The following is a 22,233-nucleotide window of genomic DNA, read 5'->3' on the forward strand; positions in this document are numbered from 1 at the left end:
GCTTGGGGAGGGATTGAGACCTTTCTGAATCCGTCCCGCTTCCCCAAGCAGCGGAGTCGTGCAAACCACCACTGCAGCCTGCGCATGTGCAGAAGGCCCAACCGTACCACCGGGTGGGCCGCGGCCATTAAACCCAGGATGGTCCTGATCAAACGGACCCTGATCAGAGGTGTCGTCATCGCAGACCTCAGGGCCAAGAGGAGGGAGGTTCGCCTGTCCTCGGAGAGGCGGGCCGTCATAGAGAGTGTGTCCAGCTCCAAACCCAGGTAAGCTGTGTGCTGGGCTGGAGTGAGCGCGCTCTTGTCTGGGTTCACCATGAACCCCAGGAGCTCGATGTGGTGCAGGACTTGGGCCGGGTGCTCCACTGCCTCCTGATAAGAGGGCGCCAGTATGAACCAGTCGTCGATGTAGGTAAAGATCCTCAGAGCACAACGACGGAGGGGCTCCAGCGCCGCCTTGACGCACTTGGTAAAGGTGCGAGGAGCGAGAGAGTAGCCCAAGGGGAGCCGGTTGTATTGAAAATACCTGGTCCCCACGGCGAAGCGGAGGAAGGTCCTGTGCCTCCTCAGAATGGGGATGTGGAAGTAGGCGTCCGTGAGGTCGACTGACGTCATCCAGTGCCCAGGGTGAACGCTCTCCAGGAGGTGCTTGACTGTCAGCATGTGGAACCTCCTGGTGGTTATGTGAGCATTCAGGACCCGCAGGTCCAGAATGGGTCCCATACCTCTGCTCTTCTTGGGAACCAAGAAGTAGGGGGAATAAAAACCCAAGTGCGCCTCCTCCGTGCTCAGCTCCGTTACCGCACCCTGGTGGAGGAGTGAGGACATTTCTGCTTCGAGAGCGGCCGCCCCCGCAGGGAATGCAAGCCGCATACGAAACATCCCATTGAAGAGAGGCAGGCGACAGGCAAACTGTAGGGCATAGCCGCTTCTCACGTTCGCTTGAAAGGAAGGCATGGCGGGACACAGAACCGCAGTCCGGGACCGAGTCCGTGACTGGGTTGCTAGCCCGAGTGCAAAGTCGCCCTGTACCGGCTCCAGAGGCTGCGGCGGCAGCGTGGGGCTGGTGTGCTCGGCGGCGGATGTGAAGAGCCCCGCGAGGTGTTCCACAGGCTCGCGGGGGGCGCCCTGGCAGGTGGCTTGGGAGAAGGTGGAGAGAGAATTACGCTGCGTCAATCTCTCCGACGCCAACTCGCTCCTGCTGCTGCTGCTGCTGATGCTTCCGCCGGCTTCGGCCCAGTCATACGGGGTGGGGGCGGGAACATCTTCGGCGTCGTCGTCATGCTCGGAGACCGGTGACACGGCGGCCATGAAGTCCGCTCGCCGCTGAGATTCTTCTAGCGGCATGGTGAGGCAAGCAGAGCAGGAAGACCGCTGGCTGTGATGCTGCCAGCCGAGGAAGACCAAGTAGCGCTCATGGTGATCCTGCTCCATGAGAGCGGTGCCACAGGAGCGGCAGGTGAAAGGCCTGACGCCCGATGGCAACTCGTCGCGGGCCGGCTTGTCCATCTTGATCTTGATCTTGATTGCGAAGGTCTTGATTTGGCTTTTTGTAAGTCTCAAGGTCTGAGGAAGAAGAAGGGAGATCGCCGCCGGGATCGTTGTTAATATACCCTCAGGGAGGGGCGTGGTGATGTGCCAGCGCGCGGCTGGGATTGGTGTGCAGGTTTCAGTTTTGTGTCAGTGGATTGGCTGGCGCCAAGAGGAGTACCAATAGCGAAGCCCGTAGGTGGGCTAAGCATATCACGATATAGAATATCCTCACACAACCAGAGAATGAAGAACGACCAAATTATGGCTGCTTATTTTATGAATTTATTTCCAAATGTAAACTTCACTATTTCATGCATACAAGTTATGACAACATACATTATTCAACAATCTGTTATTTTTCATATTTGCATAGGACATGGTCACAATATATTGTCTAACATGTAAAAAATAATGCCATAAAAAGGTACAGCAGAGCAGCTAAGACCAGCACATTGAATGTGTGTAGAATCCAGAGATCTGTACAACTGTAATACTTGAATGTAGTGATTTTGGTTTGCTGAGAGATAAAACAAAAAAAAGACACCTGAAGGTTAGAGTGAGGTCATTGGAGAATGTACTGGCCGTAGCTGAGTCGAGAGTTATTTACAGAATAGATTATACTGGTGCCGAGAGGGGGGGGGGGAGCAGCACCAATGGAGTCACTACAACAGGCAACTGATGGTGAGGGGCGGAGGAGAGACACGGAGGTATCAAGAGAGCAACGTTACACTGAGGAGGTACACTGAAGACGTACAGGAAACAGAACCCAAAGGCTGGTGTGAGGCTCTCTCTGCGTAAGGAAATGAGGTCAACGACAGCTGCGTGTGCCGATTTACCTGTAACACACTAATTCTTCAAGGGCAAAAAAAAAAAGAAACATCAATGAAAATAAAATCTTTCTTTAAAGAAAGAAAGATGTAGATAAAAAGGTCCATGTCGAGCTCAACATCCACCGATCAACAACTTAACAACACAGAAGATCGAACCCGGCAGCACAAACAGCGTCAGGCTCAAAATTACTGCAACATTCATCTTTCCCTTCAAAGCCTTTGGTAACAACAATCAAGAACCACTTTATAGTTTTATGGCTGCCTCTTCTAAAAAAAAAAGAAAAAAAAAAAAAAATCACCCCCTCCCTTTGAAAGGCCCGGGGCCTTCGTCACGAGGGAAGACGCGCTGCGTACGTCCTTGACTCTGCACAATATCAGTAGGCGCTCGTTCAGAATGACTCGGCCTACGCTAAAGAGCCCAAAGAGAAGAGAGGGGAGGTCAAATCTGGGACAATGAGAAAAGTACCTTGTGCACAACTCACAACTTGTAAAAACCTCACAGTCGAGACAGACTCCTATTCAAAACCTACTGAAAAAAACGCGTTGGGTCCATGAAAGCAGCACATTTATAGCAAATGCAGTTTTCAATCCTTTGGAATGGTTGGGCATCTATTGTCATTAAGACTGTTCATTTCATTAAAAAGAAGAAAAAAAAAACTGTAACAAGCCATTTTACACTGCTTGAGTACTGAACAGCACAAAAAGAAATTAAATACATCGAACCAAATGAAAAAAAAAAAGCTACACAATCCCAAAAAATACAACAAAAAAACAGTTTACGTAAAGCAGAAAAGAAAAATATTTAACTTAGACCATTTGCATATCAAATATGCAGAGTTGCTTCATTAAATCCTGTACATAACATAAACACTTGTCACACTTTATAAAAACTGTACAAGTCTGTTTAATGTCTGATAGTAGCTCGGTGTTTTTACCCTCGACATTTGTGTCCTATTGATGAAGCCACCGTTCTAGTTTTGGCACACGTTTGCATCGTTCATGCTTCTACGCTCAGAAGAAACAGTCTAATCCTCAATGATACATCCATAGAATTTATAGCAACAAAACTGTTAGTCGTTTACATACTAGGCAACAATCAATTCACCTTTATATATAGCATTTTTTTCTCTTTTTTTTTACATTTAGAAGAAAATATGAACTGGTACGCTTGTTAGTATTTCATCAAAACCTTTTGTTTCTGTTTTGCCATTGTTCAAAGTCCTTTCTCTTTAAGATTTATCATCTCACTGGAATTACAATCGTGGAGTTGGAGCTGATAAATGCTGACATGAAGATTTTTTTTTTTTTTTTTGATAATTTACAGGCGGCGTCCGTTTCTCACATACAAAAATGTTTCAACTAAGACAACGAGGGGCGCAGCAGGGAAAGGATGGTTTTTTTTTTTTTTCCTTCTAACATAAAGTCATACAAAAGTACTTTTTTTTTCTGGAAAGATTTTTTTTTTCTACAGGACGTGCAGGACTTGGCAAAATGGGATGACTGTTAAAAAAAATGTAGCCCAGTGTTTTGTTTTTGTTTTTTTTTTGTTTTTTTGTTGTTTTTTACAGAAAAAAAAACTCTCTTTCGTTTCTTCTTCATTCAAGTAGGGACAAATGAAACCACTGAAGATTTGTGCTACTCATCAAGCAAACGTAAGCTACATGATGGATGTTTCAAAAAGATATGAAGATACAACCAAAGTCAAATATATTCAGAGGTATGATTTTTGTTGTTGTTGTTGTTGTTGTTGTTGTTGAAAAATATACACCTTTAAACATTTCATATGAGACACAAAAAAACAAAGCAATAACAAAAAATAATAATAATAAATGACTACACTGCTAACTCACAATGCTGTGGTCTCTATTATGAAAAAACTTTAAAATTAATCTAAATAATGAAAAAAAAAAGTCACTCAAAGAGAAACTGACATACGTAGAGGTCAGGATGTTTCCTTATTTATCATCGCCCCAGCCGCCCCTCCAGCTCTGCTTTTTGTTTTCAACATTGAGGAGTTTTGGATGACAGGCCAAGTGCAAAAACCTGCATCCTGACATCAACAGAGTAAGAAGTGTTTTCCTGATGAAGGAGTGAACCCCCGGTCACGGGGATAAAAATCTGAGTTTGACAAAAAAAAAAAAAAAAAAAAAAAAAGAAGAAACTGATTCTCTGTTTTTGAAAACGAACTCGATGGAAACAGTCAACCTTTTATGCTGTGATAGATTCAAGAGTCGCTGAAATGACCTGAAGACGACGGAAAATGTTGGATAAACAAAAACCAAAGAAAAAAAACAACCTTTCTTGACAGAAAAGGTTAATAATTATTTGACAACACGTACAGTAAAAATGGTCATGTACAAAAACTGTGTTCAATGGCCTTTTGTGTCGAGCTATTCAAGTACATTTGGTACAGTGAGGAGAAAAGTTGGAGACACTCTGCCTTACACGTGGACGCTGTGTGTCACCGGTGCAGTCTGGATGGAGGGATCCGCTGGGATCTGTCACGGTCGCTGGACCCTCGGGTGGCGGCACCCTCGGGTTCAAAGGTGTTTTAAGGGGCGTTTTATTTATTTATTTATTAAAAAAAAACAAACAAGAAATAAGAAAAATTCAAAAATTCTCCAGAGACAGGAGGGTGTGATGTGGAGGTAATGGGCAGGAGCGCGGCCTGTGCCGAGGCCGTCCTGTGTTTCCAGTGTGGTCGGACACTGACCAGCAGTGAGCACTGAGCACCCAGGAACACCGGGGGGCGGGGGCGGGGGGGGCAGCAACCGATGTTACAATAAAATCCACAAACTGTCCCATATCTGCTCGGCAGATGTCAACCCTGAGGAAAATGTGCAGATTATGGATTAAGAACTGATTAATGGAACCTGCTTGAGGGTGAGATACTCCCATTTTTTTTTGTGTGTTTGTTGTTCTTTTTTTTTAATCAAGTGAAAGTTAGACTATAAACCAGGTCAAAAACTGACTGTAACAAATAAAGTTATGGATACAAAAAAAGGCTGTTCAACAGCAACTTCAAGATTTACTTTGTGAAAAATCAAACATTTTTAGTTGTTTTTCTCTTTTTTTAATGTAAATCCCTCACTGAGAGTGGCTCACCAGTGTCGCCTTGCTTCCTGGAGATCAGTTTAACAACTTGCAACTTTTATTTCTTCTTCTTATTATTATTATTTTTTAATATATACATTTTCAGTAAACTACTGCATTGGATCTAAATAAGGGATGTTCTCTTTCTGGAGAAAGCGACAGAGCGGATTCACTTTGAGGAGAAAATGGCTTAGGCTGCAGAGAACGGAGGACAAGGCCCGCCATTCATCGGCGTACACCTGCCAGAGACCATCCACGCTTTCAGCGCCGAGTTAACATGCACACGGCGTCGGCCAAGGGACCGCAGGGCAGGGCAGGACCAGGCCGAGCCGCCGCCGCCGCCGCTGCTGGGGCGAAGCAGAAACAGTCCAGAGACAGAATCAAACTCCACGGATGACCCTTTTTTTTTTTTTTTTCCCCTAACTCCAGTCCCGAAGCGTCAGAAAGAAAGTGTAGGCATAACGCAGACTGGCGGAGCTGCAGCAGTTTGGATAGCGGTGCCTGACTCCCTGGAAGCTTTGCTGTGCCTTTTTGCCTGACTTATCGAGGCATGTCTGTGTAGAAACACAAGTCGGTTTTTCTCACGGGACATCTGAGCGTCACAGGCAGGACGGCGTGAGGCCTGATATGTCCGTTTCTTCTTCTTTTTTTTTTTTGGTTCACGTGTTTTCACAACAGTTAAAGAGCCGCCGTGGGGTGAAAGAGAGAGAGAGAGAGAAGTTTGAAAGCAGCTGTTTTGGGAGCTCGGCTTTATCTGTGTGTGAATTTACACTGACGCTTTCCCCCTTTAGCGCCGTGAAATCCGACCCTTCGGCGGCGGCGGACGACCTCTGCCTGTGCTCAGGATGGAGTTGTTGGGTACGCCCCACCCACACTGCTCCACGCTCACACACACTTCTGTCTTTCTTGTTCTTTTTCCTCTTATCCTACAGTTTGGATCAAGCCACTAATTACAGCCATTTTTCTGCTGGCTGCTGGCGGGAGGAGGGGAGTGTGGGAAGGAGGAGGAAATGGGGTGCCTGCGCCTGGGTGTCTCCTCCTTTGTGCTGTTCGGCTCGTGATAAACCTCTCCTCTTTTATCAGGACCTGCCCTCTCTTGCCTGTTTATTGCAGATAGCTGCTTTGTTCGCCCTGTGCTCCGCGGACGCTCAACGCCGGCGAACACCCCGGCCTACAACAACCCCGTGCGCTTGAACGGCCTCGGCGTTCCCGCCGCTCTCTTGACAGCGCAGGTAGAGCCAGATGAGGAAGGACTCCCCCGGGGGGAATGGCGTGCTCGCACTCCTCCTCCGGCAGCCTGTGAATGGCGTCTTTCGGGTGCAGCTGTTTCCTTCGGGGAAGCCACAAAAGGCAGAGCCGGGAGGAGGGAGGCGAGGCGAGGCGAGGCGAGCGGACGTCTGGCTCTACCTGCGACACTGCCAGCCTCTCGCCTCTGGCCTCAGTGAAGGGCGCCTCACAGGCCCGAACAGAAAGCTTTCATTCACTCTCGTCTTTGGTACTTTTTTTTCTTTTTTTTTTTTTCTGTGCTTGAAAGATGGACAAACCTTGTTTCTAGTTACATCCCTTTGTGTCCGCTTTGCGCGAGATGCTTTTTTCTTTTTGTTAGCACGAACAGCTGCTTTGAAACTTAACGATCTCTATTTAAAGGTTCCAAAGTGTCGTCGTAGGTGTGTTTTATAAAAACTGCTAGCCCATGACAATCCCGATGCTCCCGCAGTGCAGCTTCATAGAGTTTACACTGCAAACGATCGAGCGCGGTATATATTAAACCCAGTGTCGCGTCAATGATTATTCACAATGCAGTGAAGGAAGGGATGGGTTTTTTTCTTCCAGGGTGGGAGTTTGCTGATGGTTTTCTCAACATACAGCATTTATATTTCATGGGAACGCCCCCCCGAAAAAAAAACACAAAAAAAAAAAACTCAATGGCGGACAGAGCTTTGAAAGTTTTTTGCCGTTGGACTGACCGTGTGACTGTAGGGCAGGTTTCACTGAATGTAAAAGCCAACAAAAAAAAAAAATAATAATAATAACAAAGAGTGCAAATTATGTTGAGTGTAAGGCTGCAATATATGTACTGTGTGTTTCTCTTCACCGTGTTCATTCTTTCAAGCTAACAAGGCCATCCCTGAGCAGGGCGTAAAATTCAACCCCGGTTGAATTTCAGAGTAAAGTGATGAGTATATTGTGCAGTCAATGTGAGTACTGTGAAGTACTGTGGTATTACAGAAAGAGCAACTGTCTTCAATCCTGAGGTGTGGGTGTGTGTATGTGTGTGTGTATGTGTGTGTGTGGGTGTGTGTGCGCGCGCGTATGTGTACCCCTTTTCCTAACCCGTTCGTTAAAAAAAAAAAAAAGAAGAAAATAATCAACAAAAGTAAAACAAAAAAACAAAAGAACATTTTGATAAGACTTGTCAGGGTGTCTGTCCATATTTTTTTTTTCTTCTTCTAAACCTTGTTTAGTTGAGTGTGAACGTACATTAAACAACTAGCCATGATCAGAAGCTAAAAGAAAATACAGACACGCGGTACAGACTGGAGATATTGCCATCTGGGAAAGGCATTACCTTCTTTTAGGATCACACAAGTAAATTGCACTACAATAAGCAGTTATGTACAGTATGGTACACCACAGCAAGCGCGGGGACAGCGAAAGGGGGCGGGGCTGCTGACGACTGTGCAACAAAAGTGTTATGATGAAAACACGGGCCTCACAGTCCGGAGGCGGAAAAGTGCGGCCAGGTTTCAGTTTAAGGCGAGTTGGCTGGGCTGAGGGTGGGGCTGAGGGTGGGGCTGGAGGCGTCCGAGCGGCTGTAGTCGCTGAGGGAGCCGGGACGTGTGCTGCCGCCGCCGCCGCCGCCACCGCCGCCGTGGGGCCTCTTCAGCATGCCGGGCTGGAAATCCGAGTGGCGGCGGGCGTGCTTCATCAGGTGGTCGCTGCGCATGAAGCGCTTGTCGCAGAGGGGGCAGCCGAACTTCTTCTCCCCCGTGTGGGTGCGGTAGTGGCGGGCCAGCTCGTCTGAGCGGGCGAACTTCTTACTGCAGTCGGGCCAGGTGCACGGGAAAGGTCGCTCTCCTGCAAAACAACCGGAGGAAAACAACGTCAGGGATGATCACACAATTAAGATACTGTTCCTGTTTTTAATGTTCAAACCTGATAGATCCATATTAAAATAAAAGCACAATGCATTCAGTCCTTTGATGGTCCAATGCGAGCGTTTCTCAGTGAATCTGAGAAAGTCCCTTTCAGTTCCCCGTATAACCATCACAGTGAAGCAACCCTATAATGTTCAAATGGTTTAGTGTTATATCCTGTTATTAACTGAAACGGAATGTTGAATGTTGTTTACATTGCTTGTTCTGGGCCGGGGTCTGAGGCGGGGGGTGTTTGAGGGGGTGTGGAGGAGAGTGGAGAGAAAGAGCGACAGTCGGGCGTCAGCAGTTTGAATCCAATGTGGAAACCCATTTGTTAGAAATTCAACCCTGCGATCCTGACGTTTTTTTCTGCTTTGCCTCTCCCGAAGTTCTCTTGCGCCCCCCAGAGGAATCCTGAACCACATTTCGAAAGCTTCAGCGAATTTAGTCACTTATCGCCAGATGTGAACACTTTAAGTAGCACGAATTTCAATCTGATACAAAGATTTGCTTAGCAGAGGCGGCTCATTATCACCCGTTAAGCATCTTGTTTTGGATTTATTTTGCCCAAAGCTGAGTGACGGTTACATTATACAGCAGTGGAGACGTTTCAGTCCCACTGGTTTGGCCTGCAGTGACAACATGCAACAACAACTTGTTCACTCGGGCTAAAACAAGCTGGCAGGATTCTTTCTTTATGACCAATCTATTCTGAACATGCTTCAAGTCTGCACATGCTGATTGTGACAGTGCTGTGAAATAAAAGGGAGCGAACTGCTGCCCGAAAGTTTAAACAACACAAACAAAATGCAAAGATGGTGGAAAGGAATTTAAAGTGCGTGTGATTTGTGGTAAATGGACCGAAACATGCTAAAGTCACCCTAAATGCTTGAGTTTTTAGAACCACCTAATGACGTATACGCAATAAACCTTCTCAGAAGGTCAGAGTTGATAAGTGTATCAGTAAATCAAACTAAACATAGTATATTTCTGCCATCTGATAACAAAACAGATGAGTAGTGACTTATAATAAATGTGTAACAAATCAGTTTCATATTAAAAACTGCCATGATATGTTCAAAATATTAAAGAGAAACGTGACACAAATGAGGCTTAAGCTGTGGATCTGGGGTAAATCATCTCAAAATTGGTGCAGCACAGAAGAAGCAGGCACGCTTTAATTATCTAAACTCCAGATGCTAATCACACTCACAATGGTTACCCAGCCCATTTTCCAACATGCAACTATCTGTGACGCGGTACATGGGAAATTACACCCTCCCCCTTCCATCGGGCCATAAAACATGGGCTTTGACACAAATCTACCCAAAGCCAGATGGTCCTATACATCACGACATGTCCGGTGGTTTCTTTCTGTTCAGAACCGATAGACATGAAATCTACATGCGACGCTCTGCACACTGGCTAATATAGCTGATCCCTTATTCCGTTTAGTTCCGTTTCATTGAGTTTCTGCCTGACAATAGCAACATCCAGGAGTCTAATTTTACCCGCACGGCATTACAGGAGCACAGCTAAGTACAGTATGATGTATTCTAATGTTCGGGTTGGTTCCCATTAATAAAAACAGCCCGTCATTATGTGCAGATCAGAAGTATGAAAAGGAACGAGATGATGAGTTGGTTGAATGTTTATAGGTAGCGCATAAGAACAGGCCTGCCAAATGCTTTCTTTGTTCTGTGGTTTCCCTCCGGGCCACAATGGAAACAGTGCTGCTCAGCATCAAACACTCATATGCTACCTGATGCCAGAGAGTCTCAAAAACAAGAACTCGGCACACTACTGGCCTCGGTCCCTCCCCCCCCCCCTATACTGCATGGTTACAAAACATGTAGACAGACAGAGCAAGTCTAGACAGTCCGGCCTGTGTTCTTGCCTCTGACGCCTCACCTCAGCTCCAGACAAACTCAGTCAGCCCTGCCCACTACAGTTCCTGCGGGCGCAACACAAGGATCGGTGTATTTAAACGCTTTAACTGACACCGTAGATTTGCATGTGCATGTTGAACACGGCCCAGCCTCCTTTCATGTAAACTCCCCGTGCTTATTTTGCTATTCTTAGCAGAGCCGAAAACATAAAGAACCGTCTGTCTGCCCTGTATTAACTTGCAATTCATAAAGATGAAAGCGCTGCGGTTGTTTGACCCAGCAGACGCACCTTCCTTGACACGTAGCTTTTGAAGACGGAAGAAGAAGGAACCCGGTAAAATTTGAAGCCGCTCATTCAATGGAGGTGACTCATGATGGACTGAATTCATTCCATATCAGCGCGTGAATGAGCCTGAGCCGCCACACGGCAGCGCAAAATGAGTAATTGGCTAAAAGAGTAAAGCTAAGCTCTGCAGGCTCAATAGCCAGCGTAACGGATCCAGAAACATAAATATTTAACCAGACACAGGAGAGCCGGGCTGAGATATCCCGTCTAACCGCCCTGATACAGTAACATAGTCATAGTGAATGCATCAGGTATCCAACACCAACTCAACCAAATTATCTGGAGCTTCATGACTTCTTATATAAACTGAAAATGACCTTTAAAACGGAACCACATTTGGTATTTAGGTCAACAACGTGAACGTGAATACAAATCTCTCTGCATTAATGTCGGTCTTTGAAGATTCACTTGCATGAAGGGGGGGGGGGGAAGCACGTGATGTCCTTATTAACACTTCTGCTCGTTTCATAACCGGAGGATTTCAGGGAGGGCGGCGACGGTGTTTCCTTATAACAATGAGAAGGTTCAAGAAACAACGGCGTTGATCCTGAGCAGAAACTATGATCGGGGCTATTACCCTGCGTGGCAGGAGGGTGTCACTCTGCATGAAATCTCAAGAGACTGCAGCGATTACTCAGCAGCTCTTCTGAAAAGGAGAATGCGCAGAGCGGCTCCTTCCACCCGGCTTCTCTTTCCATCCAATCCCAGCGTCGTCACAGCAGGGTGCCGCGGCGACTGTGACGCCAGGCCCCCGCCCGATTGGTTATCCCGTCTCTGGCAGCGTGCTGGATCCAGGATGTGGCTTGTCTTTCTCAGAATGTGTCAGTTACAGAGGACGAGGGGAGGGAGGGCGGCGGTGGCGGCGGGGCAGTAGTGAGGGAAGCTTTTCCCTAACGAACACAGTGACCCAGTTACCCATAAAGTGAGTTACATCATGCACGCAAACTGTACCTCCACTAAGCACTAGTGTCCCCCCTCCAAGGCAATGTGATTATGTCACAGGTACTCCTGTTATATAACTGTTCTGCGTGAGTCCACTGGGTCAGTAAATAAACACCTCGTCTCTGCTCCTCACCTTTTATCATCGCCCCCCCCCCCCCCAATTCATATCTAAGAAGCGTCGCTCCTCAGGTTCTGCAGGAACGGTTAGGAGGAACGGGTGAAGGATGCCGACTGCGGAGCCGAGATCAAATCTACTTTTTTGATGTGAGCACCGGCGCAGGAGCTCAAGTCGATCATCTCTTCCAGCAACAGCTACCAGCATTTCTGCTAAGAGTAGATAACATTCCTGGTGTGTCCTCGGGCATGGACAGAACTCACAGAGTGTACACCTGAAACCTGCCTGAGGAGAACCAGAGCAAACAGCTCTGCAGAGATCACCTTCAAGTCAACTTTTCTCTTCCTGTGCAGTGAGAACTAGAGCAGGAAATATCTTCAACAGCACCCAGAACAAAAACAAGGCGCACCTTCAACCCTGCATTGACTTTTGGAAGAAAACAAGCCAAGAAAAGAAAGTAGAGTCAGACTGTAAAATCATAGCTCATTAGATGAGGAGCTACCTCACTTCAGCGTCGGCTTAGCGGCGCTGCCAGCTTGGCAACATGAAATGAGAGGGGCACCGCTAACTCCAATGACACAGTCCTGTAATTTAGTTGCATGTTTACAACAGAGTATGACCTGTAACCAACCAGGAGCCAAGCTCGCTGCGAGTAGACAACTCTTCATGGGATTTCTGGTAATACTAAAATGACTGTCGGGCCCCTCATCAGCATAAACCACTGGAGTAGACGGGGTTAACCCAGCCGTACCCTGCCTCTACATCCACATGCATCATCACATGACAAAATGACTCACATCTGTGTGTAGAAGAATAAATACACATTATCTAGGCAGCGCCTCCTTTCATTGTTCACGAAGCAGTTTGAGCAGCAAAAATAACAACACAGACTGACAAAGTTCTGCAGTTGATATGAAACTGATCTGCAATCAGAGCACCTGCACACATGTCTCTTTGTCTGAAATATTAAATGAGAAGAGAGGAGAAATGAAACTCACTCAGTCAAAACATGTTTTCAGAGAAACAGTATTCAGACTTTGTTGCAATCAAGAATGAAGTTGTTGTGATCAGACTCACAAAGGGCCTTTGGGCGGGTCAGGAGCTCATGTTGCGAATCAGTTCAGGCTCGTCCTGAGAAAGCTTTAACAACAGAGTGCATTTACTGCATTATCATCTTTTTTTTTTTTTTTTTTGAGTGGGACCTGGCTTGCGGTTGAATAGGCCGCCTCCCCCTTGTGTGCCTGTACTGTAGCTGTCAGGTTGTGAACAATAGGAGCAGCCTTGCTCCCAGCAGGAGAGGCACTCCTGTAATGCATTTCAATCAGACAGGCTGCACGCACTAACCGTAACTCACTCCCCTCGGTCTCCACCGTGCAGGGCTATTGACATTCACACGGAGACGTGCAGCGGGGTCGAGTGCGACCATCTGATTCCTGCACACACTTAGCTATGCATTACTTCATCCGCTTAACTGTTTAAGGGAAATGCAGGGGTAGCCTGTCCGCATTGACCAGCTCATCACATTTGCCTCAGTTAGCTAGAATGGGCGCTCTCTCAGACCCTGAGTGCAGTGCACGCTACAAAAGGCTGCAGCCTTCAGGCGCTCCGCTTATCATTTAATATCCTGGTCAACTGAAGACATGCAACCAGCCCCAGTCATTAAAGGGTGTTTACAGTTGGTTCCACAAGAGAAGGTAGGAGAGGGACCCCCGCTTCAGCCACGATGTCGGCTCATTTCACTGAGAAGGTCTGACAGCACGGCTAATTTCAGATACACATCCACACCCAGTTTCCAGCAAAAGACCATAAGATCCTGAGAGGCCTCCCCGCACCGCGATAGGAGGAGATCCAGGCTCCAGATAATGCCAGCTGTCCCCAATGTAATACTCAGCAAGCGGGAGAAGAATATTTTCATATCTTAGAAAGAAAATGATCAGACCCTCCTTATCCCAAGGCGCTGTAAGATATTCCTGTTTGCCCCGAGGGCCACACCCAGAGTGTTGTGGTCTGCCACAGTCTGATTTATCACACAGAGAAAGGGGACACACCTTACATACCGTGGGGAGCACAGACAGCACAGCGAGACGCAAAGCCCTCTCTCTGACATTAACTCCACGGCAATTTTAGTCATTCATCTCTTATTCAAGCTGTGCTGAACAGAGTGCAGTGGACAGAGTCAGAGACCAACTCTCAGACGGGACCCTGTGAGCGCCGGGCTCTCAGGAGTGCGTTTTGCCGCTAAGGTCACAGTCCTTCAAACGTTAATCAGATTAGCTGCAGATGCAGCTGAATAAATGACCTACATCAATGGAGGGCATTGACAGTGAATATCCTGGTATCTAACCCCACCCCCACCCTGCCGCACTATACGTTCCATCTTTGTACTGCGGATCCCTCGCTCACATGCGAGATGCGGTTGTGGCTTTTCTGAACAGCGGAGGTGAAAAAAAAAAAAAAAAAAAAGCACAGTGTTCCACAGGTCTATATCCCTCTCTTCCTGCCGCTGGTAATCAACACCACACCAGAAGACGTGGCTGCATGGGGCTCGGGCTACCAGCACACGCTACTCAGCACCTATTTCGCTCCGCAGACTGGAAAAAGGTGGGAGGGACAGAGCAGATTTAATAGAGCTTCTCTAGAGCTAACTAAAGAATACATGAGCCCTCTGGGCCATTAAAAGCAGCACTGCCTGACAGAGTTCTTTCAGGATGACAACTGGCCGCTATGCATTGCTTGGCTGATTAATCACAGTTGAAACAGGTTTATACTGGAGCATTAGGGAGGACCGACCCTACTATCAGCTTTACACGAGCACATGTAGGACAACATATGGACAGCATGTGCACCGGCACACGCCTTGAAGATGTCGTCTATGGAGCAACGCTCCAATGGATTAACGGGCAAGATGGTGGCTTCACTGCGGTTTTATTTACATCCCAAGGATCAAGTAGATTTAACTAATGCCTTGTTTCCACTGGACACATACTGTACTCTTACATGTGGTCTTCACAAGCCGACCAGACTTCATTCATGAGTGGTGTCTTTCGTCTCCCAGCAGTAAAAACCACCTCCTGTACCACTGCTGTCTGCATGACCCCCCATATCCACAGATTATCATACCAACCAGAAAAGCAATGCAAGCTTGTTAATGCACCATCCTGTTAATTCAGAGCTAGGAGATAAGAAGAAGAAGATCAAAGTCATAAAACAATTATTGCAATTAAGTAAAGGAAAGGTCAAGACATTTCTAATATGACAACTAAGTTTAAAAAAATAATAATAAAAGCAAACAGTTGTTTCCAAAGCACTACCCTTCCACCGACATCTTTTTGGGAGTCAAAAATAATCCCAGAGCTAAATGCAGAGCCTGGTTCTACTGGTCACTCCACTCAAAGTTCCTGTGACGGTACCTACAGCACGGCGACAGTTCCTGTGGCTTCTGGCAGCTTTGAAGTGTTTCTTCGTCTGACGGTGAAAATCTAAATCCAATTCTTTTCTTTGAGTTTATCTGGAATGACTCCATCTTAGTCTCTCTGTAGACAAAGAAAAAGCAACTTTTCCTAAAATATAGAGCACCACGGCAGATCAGCAGTAATGTGCAGAGTTTTTCTGTACACCTGTGAGTAGCTTGCCAGCAAAAAGAATGGCAGATTACAGAGCAGTGTTTGTGCTGCTCAAGTTCGAATTTAACACTTCAACAAAGTGCTCGTTTGCTACAACCTCTACAACAACTGCTACTACTTCCAAATGCGCCTATATAAAAAAGAAGGCACTTATATGTTTACAGGGTTTGTAGTGTTGTCTGGGAACATGTTTGTCTACTGGAATTACAAAAACACACCACCAACTAGAGGCCTGGCATGCAAACTACAGCATGCCAAACTATTCTGTCAGCACAGGTAACATTTCTGACAGGACAGAGAATAAAATACGTTTCCAGCAGATTTTTCTCACCAAGCAACAGGAGCAAGTGTGGAACAGATAAAAAAAAAGCAGATTTTGGTTCACTTCCAGACAAACTCTGGGGTGATTCAGCCCAAGTTTTAATTGGTCTAAATGCAGCATGGACCAATAACTTCCAAACAGACCAAACTCAGCATGTTTAATCAGGTATATTTGGATAAGCACTTAATGGGAGAACTCCTGTTGAAGTTCCAACAACTTTTTTTGGTGTAATTCATTTGCTATTGGTGAGATATTAGCTGGTGAGAATACTGCAACAGCACATTCACTGTGATCCATTTGGCCGAGCACACATCATAAATTTGGATATGATTATCAACAGCTTTTAATTTTCTTTTTGTGTTACTATGGTAAGATTATGGTGTGAGTGCACGACTAACCAAACAAGACTACCGACATTTTGTCTTTTTTTTCCCCTGAACTTTTTTTTTATTGCACCACAGGAATGAAATGAACACTGCTAGAGTTTAGCAAGTTAGCAGTTGGTACTTTCTATATGGAAACGCCAAGAATGGAAGTTAATCAAGCACTGGCTTATACGCACATAACCTAAACTTAATGCTATATGAAAAGCGGTTCCTTAAAGTTAATGAAATCATGTTAATTGAAAACCACGATCCATCACTCTGATGGAATAATGATGCAGATGATCCATCATCTGAGAACCATGACTGTCTTTATAAAACTCGACAGGAATCCATCCAGTAGTTTCGGCTAGGGTAATGTGAAGCATGACCGCTCCGCTAGGGCGGCAATAAACACGTAACTTGGAAACCGTTCGGTTAATTAAAGCATCATCGTTTTTACAACATGTGAAGAATAATATGGCTGGACTGGGAGCAGCGCTGGAAATCCTGCTGTGTGGCAGGTAGACACATTGACCCCTTTCTGCGTCTTTTTTCTTTTCAGCCATTGCTTTGCCAAGGCTGGGCTAAAGCAAGAGCAGGAAAACCCCATCTCCACCCTGCTACCTCATCATAGCCACCAGCCACACAGGAACACAGTGCACTCTGTGTAGTAATGCAGCCAAATATAAAACCACTGGCAGAGATGCTGTGTATATAACCAGAGACCGCCGCTGCCTTTTCCATGTGGAATTTGGGCTAATTTCACTTTGAAAAAAAAAAAAAAAGTGTCATTAACCACAGTTATTTGAGCAAATATAGATGGCATGCATGCATAACTGGGCCTTCATGGCAGTGGGATTGTGCTGCCAGGTGGTGCCACTTATTTTTTAGGACAGACAGTAAAGAGCTTTACAGCCATCTCGCTGCATTAGAGGAACCCCAGAGCAACACAAAGGAGGCGCAGACAAAACACCAACCCAACTGTAAAATATGTCATTACAGTCTTTGTCTTTGAGGAATATTGACCCTGTTCCTCCCTGCGATTCCAATAGTTCTCAAATAGGTCTTTTTACTCTGACAAGATGGCCTTTTGTAAGACCCGGCTATGGGGGGGTGGGAGGGGAACAGAACGTCTAGGTTGTATTTTCTCCAGCGGAGTCGGGGGCCACCTCAGCTGTGGAGATGGCAGTCTGCATGTTCTGACTATAGTAATGAGGCTTCAGAACACCGTGTACTCGATGACCTTGAGACACTTCTTGGGAAAGAAGGACTTTTTTGAGAGACTTTAGGTCAAAGAGACGAAACAAACAGAAAAGAATTGTGACTACGAACAAAACTGAAAGAGCCCAAAGCTGTTTTCATGCGTCCTTCAAATGCAGCTACTTTAAAACTAGGTTTATCCGTACAACATTGTCACATGGCTGCTTCTTTCACAGTATATCAGTCAGAGAGAATCCCCACCTCCCACACCAGGAGAGCGGACAAAAGCCGTCTGGTAACCTTAGACCCCCAAACTGCTGTGAACTCCTCACCATTAAACTCAGCGCAGTATAATGACTGATTTAAATTCAGTGTGTACTCTAGCGTCTGCAGAATCCTGGTAGCTCTCCAGTGTTTGAGAAGATACCACTGTAAGACAAATGTAGTCTGTTCTGCAGGGACATTGGGCTGTTTTTTTTTTTTTTTTTTAACATTAAAATCCACATTGATCTTTATTTTTATCATATTGATAATGAAAACCAGTAATTATGAAGTTTGCATTAAAGAACACTATAAAATGCTCTTATTTTTTACATATTAGTATGCAAAAATGCAAGGTTCACTATTCTTTAACTGTGATGGCCTTCACATATTCAAATGTCAAAATGTGTCATTGCGGTTTGCAAAATGATCTTACAAGACATGATTATTCACTTTTAGAGTAACTCAGTACCCAAAAATATAAATTATGCCCAATATACACACATAGCTTCTGAGTGCGAATGTGTTTAAAATAGGTGTACATTAAAATTACGATGCTTCAGCTCAGTCATTGCTGTGAGATAATACTAATTATAAGAGGAAAAAATGGTTTTGATTATGTAATAGACACTGCATAACTGATAAAGGGTAGAATTTTGACAAATCATAGAGCCAGGAATAGCAGAAGCAGAGCTGATGGAGCTGTGGGCGTCACTGGAGTCAAGTAAGGACATCGTGTCCCTGGCTCTTTGTTTGGTGTGTGTGTAGCAGTGTGTTTCCCTCCTCAATTAGATAGTGGTGTTTGGCTGGAATTGACAATGCTGGATCCATGCTCTCTTGTCTCTGCTAGTAGAGGCTGAAGGGAAGCACACTGCCATAGTCTGGCTCTGTGAAAGCACTGCAAGGCTGGCTGAGGCAGCCCGGCTGAACTCAGATGACCCACATTTTTTGGGACCGGCCAATCAAAAACACAGAAAGAGTCATTATTGTCAGAATTTATGGGACAGAAACCAATCGTGGAGTCAGAAGCCCGAGCGTATCCAAACAGAAAAGCAAGGCGAAAGGAAACGCTTAATAGGCACAGAGACAAGGGCAGGGCGAATACGGTGCAATAAAACTGCACTGTGCTCACACGGCCGGGGCTGAAGGGAAGCACACGGCGTACTGGAGGCTGCTGCAAATTTGGCTGAGGCAAGGCAGCTGAAGTGAGATGACTCATGCTCTGTGACTATCCAGTAAAATGAGCAGAAAGCCACATTATCAGAAATTCTAGGACACAAACCGCCACAAAGAAATGAAAAGACAGAAGCATGAATAACCTGACAAAACTACACTGAGAACCTGGTGTACAGCAGAGAAATCTATACCACTGTCACTCATATGTACACATATAGGTCAGATTCAGTGCTTCATTTAAATCAAATTCATAGCAAAGCAGTCAGCAACCAGCTGCACATGATGAATAACATCTATGCAAATGTGCTTCTCACTGAAAATAAAATGCATGAATGCAGTCCAATAATACCAAATTGATGGTGCAAATAAAAGAAAAAAAAAGAGGAAAAATCATGAGTGGTGTCTTGCATTGTTTCATTGTTGGGATTTGCTTGAACAGCTCTAGTGATGTAAGTGTGGCTGCACAAGCCCAGACTGAGGAGAGCACAGAGCGACCCAGGAACCGAGTCATCTGAGGACAAGACAATAATGGAGCCAGCTCTGCAATGGACCGCTCAATCTCAGCGAGGCTTTCTGCACCCATTTTTATTTTCTTGTGCAGATTTTCACATCCTTGTATTTGGTGCCAGGTTCATGCAAAAGCTTTTTTTTTTTTTTCCTTTTGTGATTCACCGTGCTGTGTTTTGTTTGTGTTCCCACTGCCTCAGTAAAAGGCATACAGTGGTGGGAAAAACCAAGTGTGAGCTGCAGCACACAGAGCACAGGCAGGCTGCTCAGTCGAGGCTCAACTAGCTGAGTCTGTTGCTGGCCAGATCAGCTGGCAGTCTGTCTAGCGGGGGTGTGGCACATCACAACAAAGGGCTGTGGGCAGACAGGCGACTGCACAGCTCTTATCAACCCCCCAATTTGACTCGATCTACATCTTTTTCCCCCCCGCCGCCGCCACCACCACCTCTCTTGTCTTTCTCGGTAGACTATCTCGGAATGCAAAACGCAGATATGGAGGTACTCCTGCAGGAAGGTCACAGGCTGCTTTTCTCTCGGTACACTTGATCCTGCAAACTTTCCGCGCGCCCCCGACACCAGTGCGCACTCCGGTTATCTCGGATGGACACTTTTACGCGTCGAGTAGGATTGATTCTATATATATTTTTTAAAAGGGCGTTGTTTTAAAAGTTTGCTCTCATCGATGCAGAGTGGAAATGCGATCGGCTGTGTGAACACCGCCTCCAGTGTGCGATGTGTGTGTGTTTAGATGGGGGGCGCAAAAGGAAAGCTGTGACAAAGCTCCGGGACTTGAGTGGGAGTGGCACTCTTTTCGACTCCCCCACCCCCCCGAAATTAAAAAGACAGTTCACCTAAGTTCAGACAACTTATTATTATTTCTAAAACAATGAAACAATCCGGGCTGCACCGTCCTGGACGAGGCCATTATTCCCATTTAAAGTTGGATCGGTGAATATTTAGGACTCAAACACGCCGCAGTTGGACCCATCCACACAAACATCCGCGTTATTTATTATAAGATCTTCCACACTTTGTATCATTCTCAGTGTCAATCATCTCATATGCAGGAGGGGGGGGGGAACACAGCGAGTCACAACAAACATTTCCATCCAATGAGACTGACCTGTGTGTGTCCTTAGGTGGGCTTTGAGGTGGGATGATTTGCCATAAACTTTTTCACAACCTGAATAGTGGCATTTGTGCTTTTTCAGAGGTGATTCTTGCTCAGCTCGACCTCTCGATCTTTTGCCTCTTTGTTTGAGCGAAGGATCGGAGATGGTGGTAGGTGTGGCAGAGTTTCCATCATCTCTGAGGTTCGGCATGCTCTCATCCTTTATTTTTGCCTGCTCGGCACCACTGTTGGGAGTCTGCTGGTTAAAATCCGCCAGAATCCGCGCCACCACAAAAAGAGAGGAGTTATCCTTCACCAGAGGCTCTTTCATTTCCTCCCCGATCTTGGAGGAGGACGGGATTTCTGGTTTAATCTCCCTATTCCCTTTAGGAGCGTGAACAATTGCACGACTGGACATAGAAACAAGGCACTCTGCTGCAAAGTGATCCATTTTGTCTTTGAAACAGCCCCCTCTGCTTCTTAGTGACATTCAGAAAAAAGGAAAAATGAAATGATGGCGTTTCGGAGAGAAAAAAAAAAGAAGAAAATACTTGTTCCGTGGTTCCCTTTGTGAGGTGGTGAAAGAGGAGGACGTTCTCATCAGAGAGAACTGACTTTATGATCTTACCCGGCTTCCCAATATCATCAACATCCTGTGCGAGAAACGCCTCGATCAAAAAAAAAAAAAAAAGAAAAAAAAAAGAAAAACAAGCGCTGACAAACCCCGTCAGAAGTGAGACGGAGAAAAAAAATGACGAGAAACACAAAGTCTTTTGTTTAATGCAACAGCAGTGGTCAGAGGAACTCTAGAAACTTGGATGCGGTCACTCCCATCGCGGCTTCCGACACTCTCCGGCGCGGCGCGTGAGTCTCCGGAGCGCCTGTTCCTGCTCGGTGTATCCATGCTGGGGGCGTGTCGGCCGGCCGCGCGCCGCCGCCGCGTCACCGCAGCCGCGCCGTCATTGGGCGCCGCGTGCCCCGAAATGCACCGAGCTGCACGAGTTACTTGAAAGTTTCACCACAGGTTGCTTCCATGCATTCAAATGATGCATCTCTCTGGGCTGCACGCTTATGTATTGCAGGGATCTTTTTTTTTTTTTTTTTTTTTTTTTGCAGGGTAACTTAGAAAAAAAAAACAGATCTCCTTGCAGCATTCATCATGCAGCATCGTCCGCATTTGCTCTGCGGCGCGTGCAACATCCCTCATGCAATAAGAATGAGGACCCCCAGCAACAGATGGTACGACCCTAACTCAGGTCTGATCCCAGCATGATTATCCTCACCTCACCTTCCTGCAACAAGGGTACAGCCTCTTCTGTTCTGTTCTATTCTGTTTCTCATGCACGCTGCACTCCTTTCTGTAAACATTCATAATATTTCTAAATAGCTCTCTTTGGGTTATTAATACACTGGTGTCAAACTCATTTCAGTTCATGAACCACAACCCAAGATCACCTTGAGGGGGCTGGACTGCTAGCATACTGACATAATAGTTGTTATAAATAACCTTTAAAGTTTAGCTTTCATTTTTCTCTTTTTTAGGGTATTCATTTTGAGAAGTTGTTTGTATTTGCAAAATGTTTCACAATTAGTACTAAAAATTACATGAAGTCAATTTTGCTGGTGCAAAATACAGTAAAATGTACAAAAATGTTCTATATTTGTTGCATTTTGCAGCATTTTACCAGCTCATAATCACAGCATGGCTTTGAGGCTAATGCTGCTCTGCTAGTGAAGATGTAGGAAGCTGTCATGCAGCCTCTCTCATATCCCAGCTTGAGTCT

The 22,233-nt window shown here is 45.8% G+C and overlaps 1 protein-coding gene across 2 annotated transcripts in view; it reads right to left on the minus strand.

The window, feature by feature from the left end:
• Window positions 1–3,588: 3,588 nt before the first annotated feature.
• Window positions 3,589–22,233, minus strand: part of klf13 (Kruppel like factor 13) — a 29,785-nt gene continuing 11,140 nt past the window's right edge. Inside the window, exons 2-3 of one of the 2 annotated variants that reach the window (XM_030095488.1) lie at window positions 20,462–21,163; window positions 3,589–8,533 (exon numbers count right to left, since the gene is read on the minus strand). In XM_030095488.1, coding sequence (XP_029951348.1) covers window positions 8,208–8,533; window positions 20,462–20,939 — 804 coding nt within the window. In that variant the 5' untranslated portion in view covers window positions 20,940–21,163 and the 3' untranslated portion in view covers window positions 3,589–8,207. Of the gene's footprint in view, window positions 8,534–20,461; window positions 21,343–22,233 lie in introns of those variants that run through there. The other variant, XM_030095487.1, reaches the window with a different exon arrangement.

This window comes from Salarias fasciatus, chromosome 7, assembly GCF_902148845.1.
Source record: "Salarias fasciatus chromosome 7, fSalaFa1.1, whole genome shotgun sequence".
In the NCBI taxonomy this organism is placed as follows: Eukaryota; Metazoa; Chordata; class Actinopteri; order Blenniiformes; family Blenniidae; genus Salarias; species Salarias fasciatus.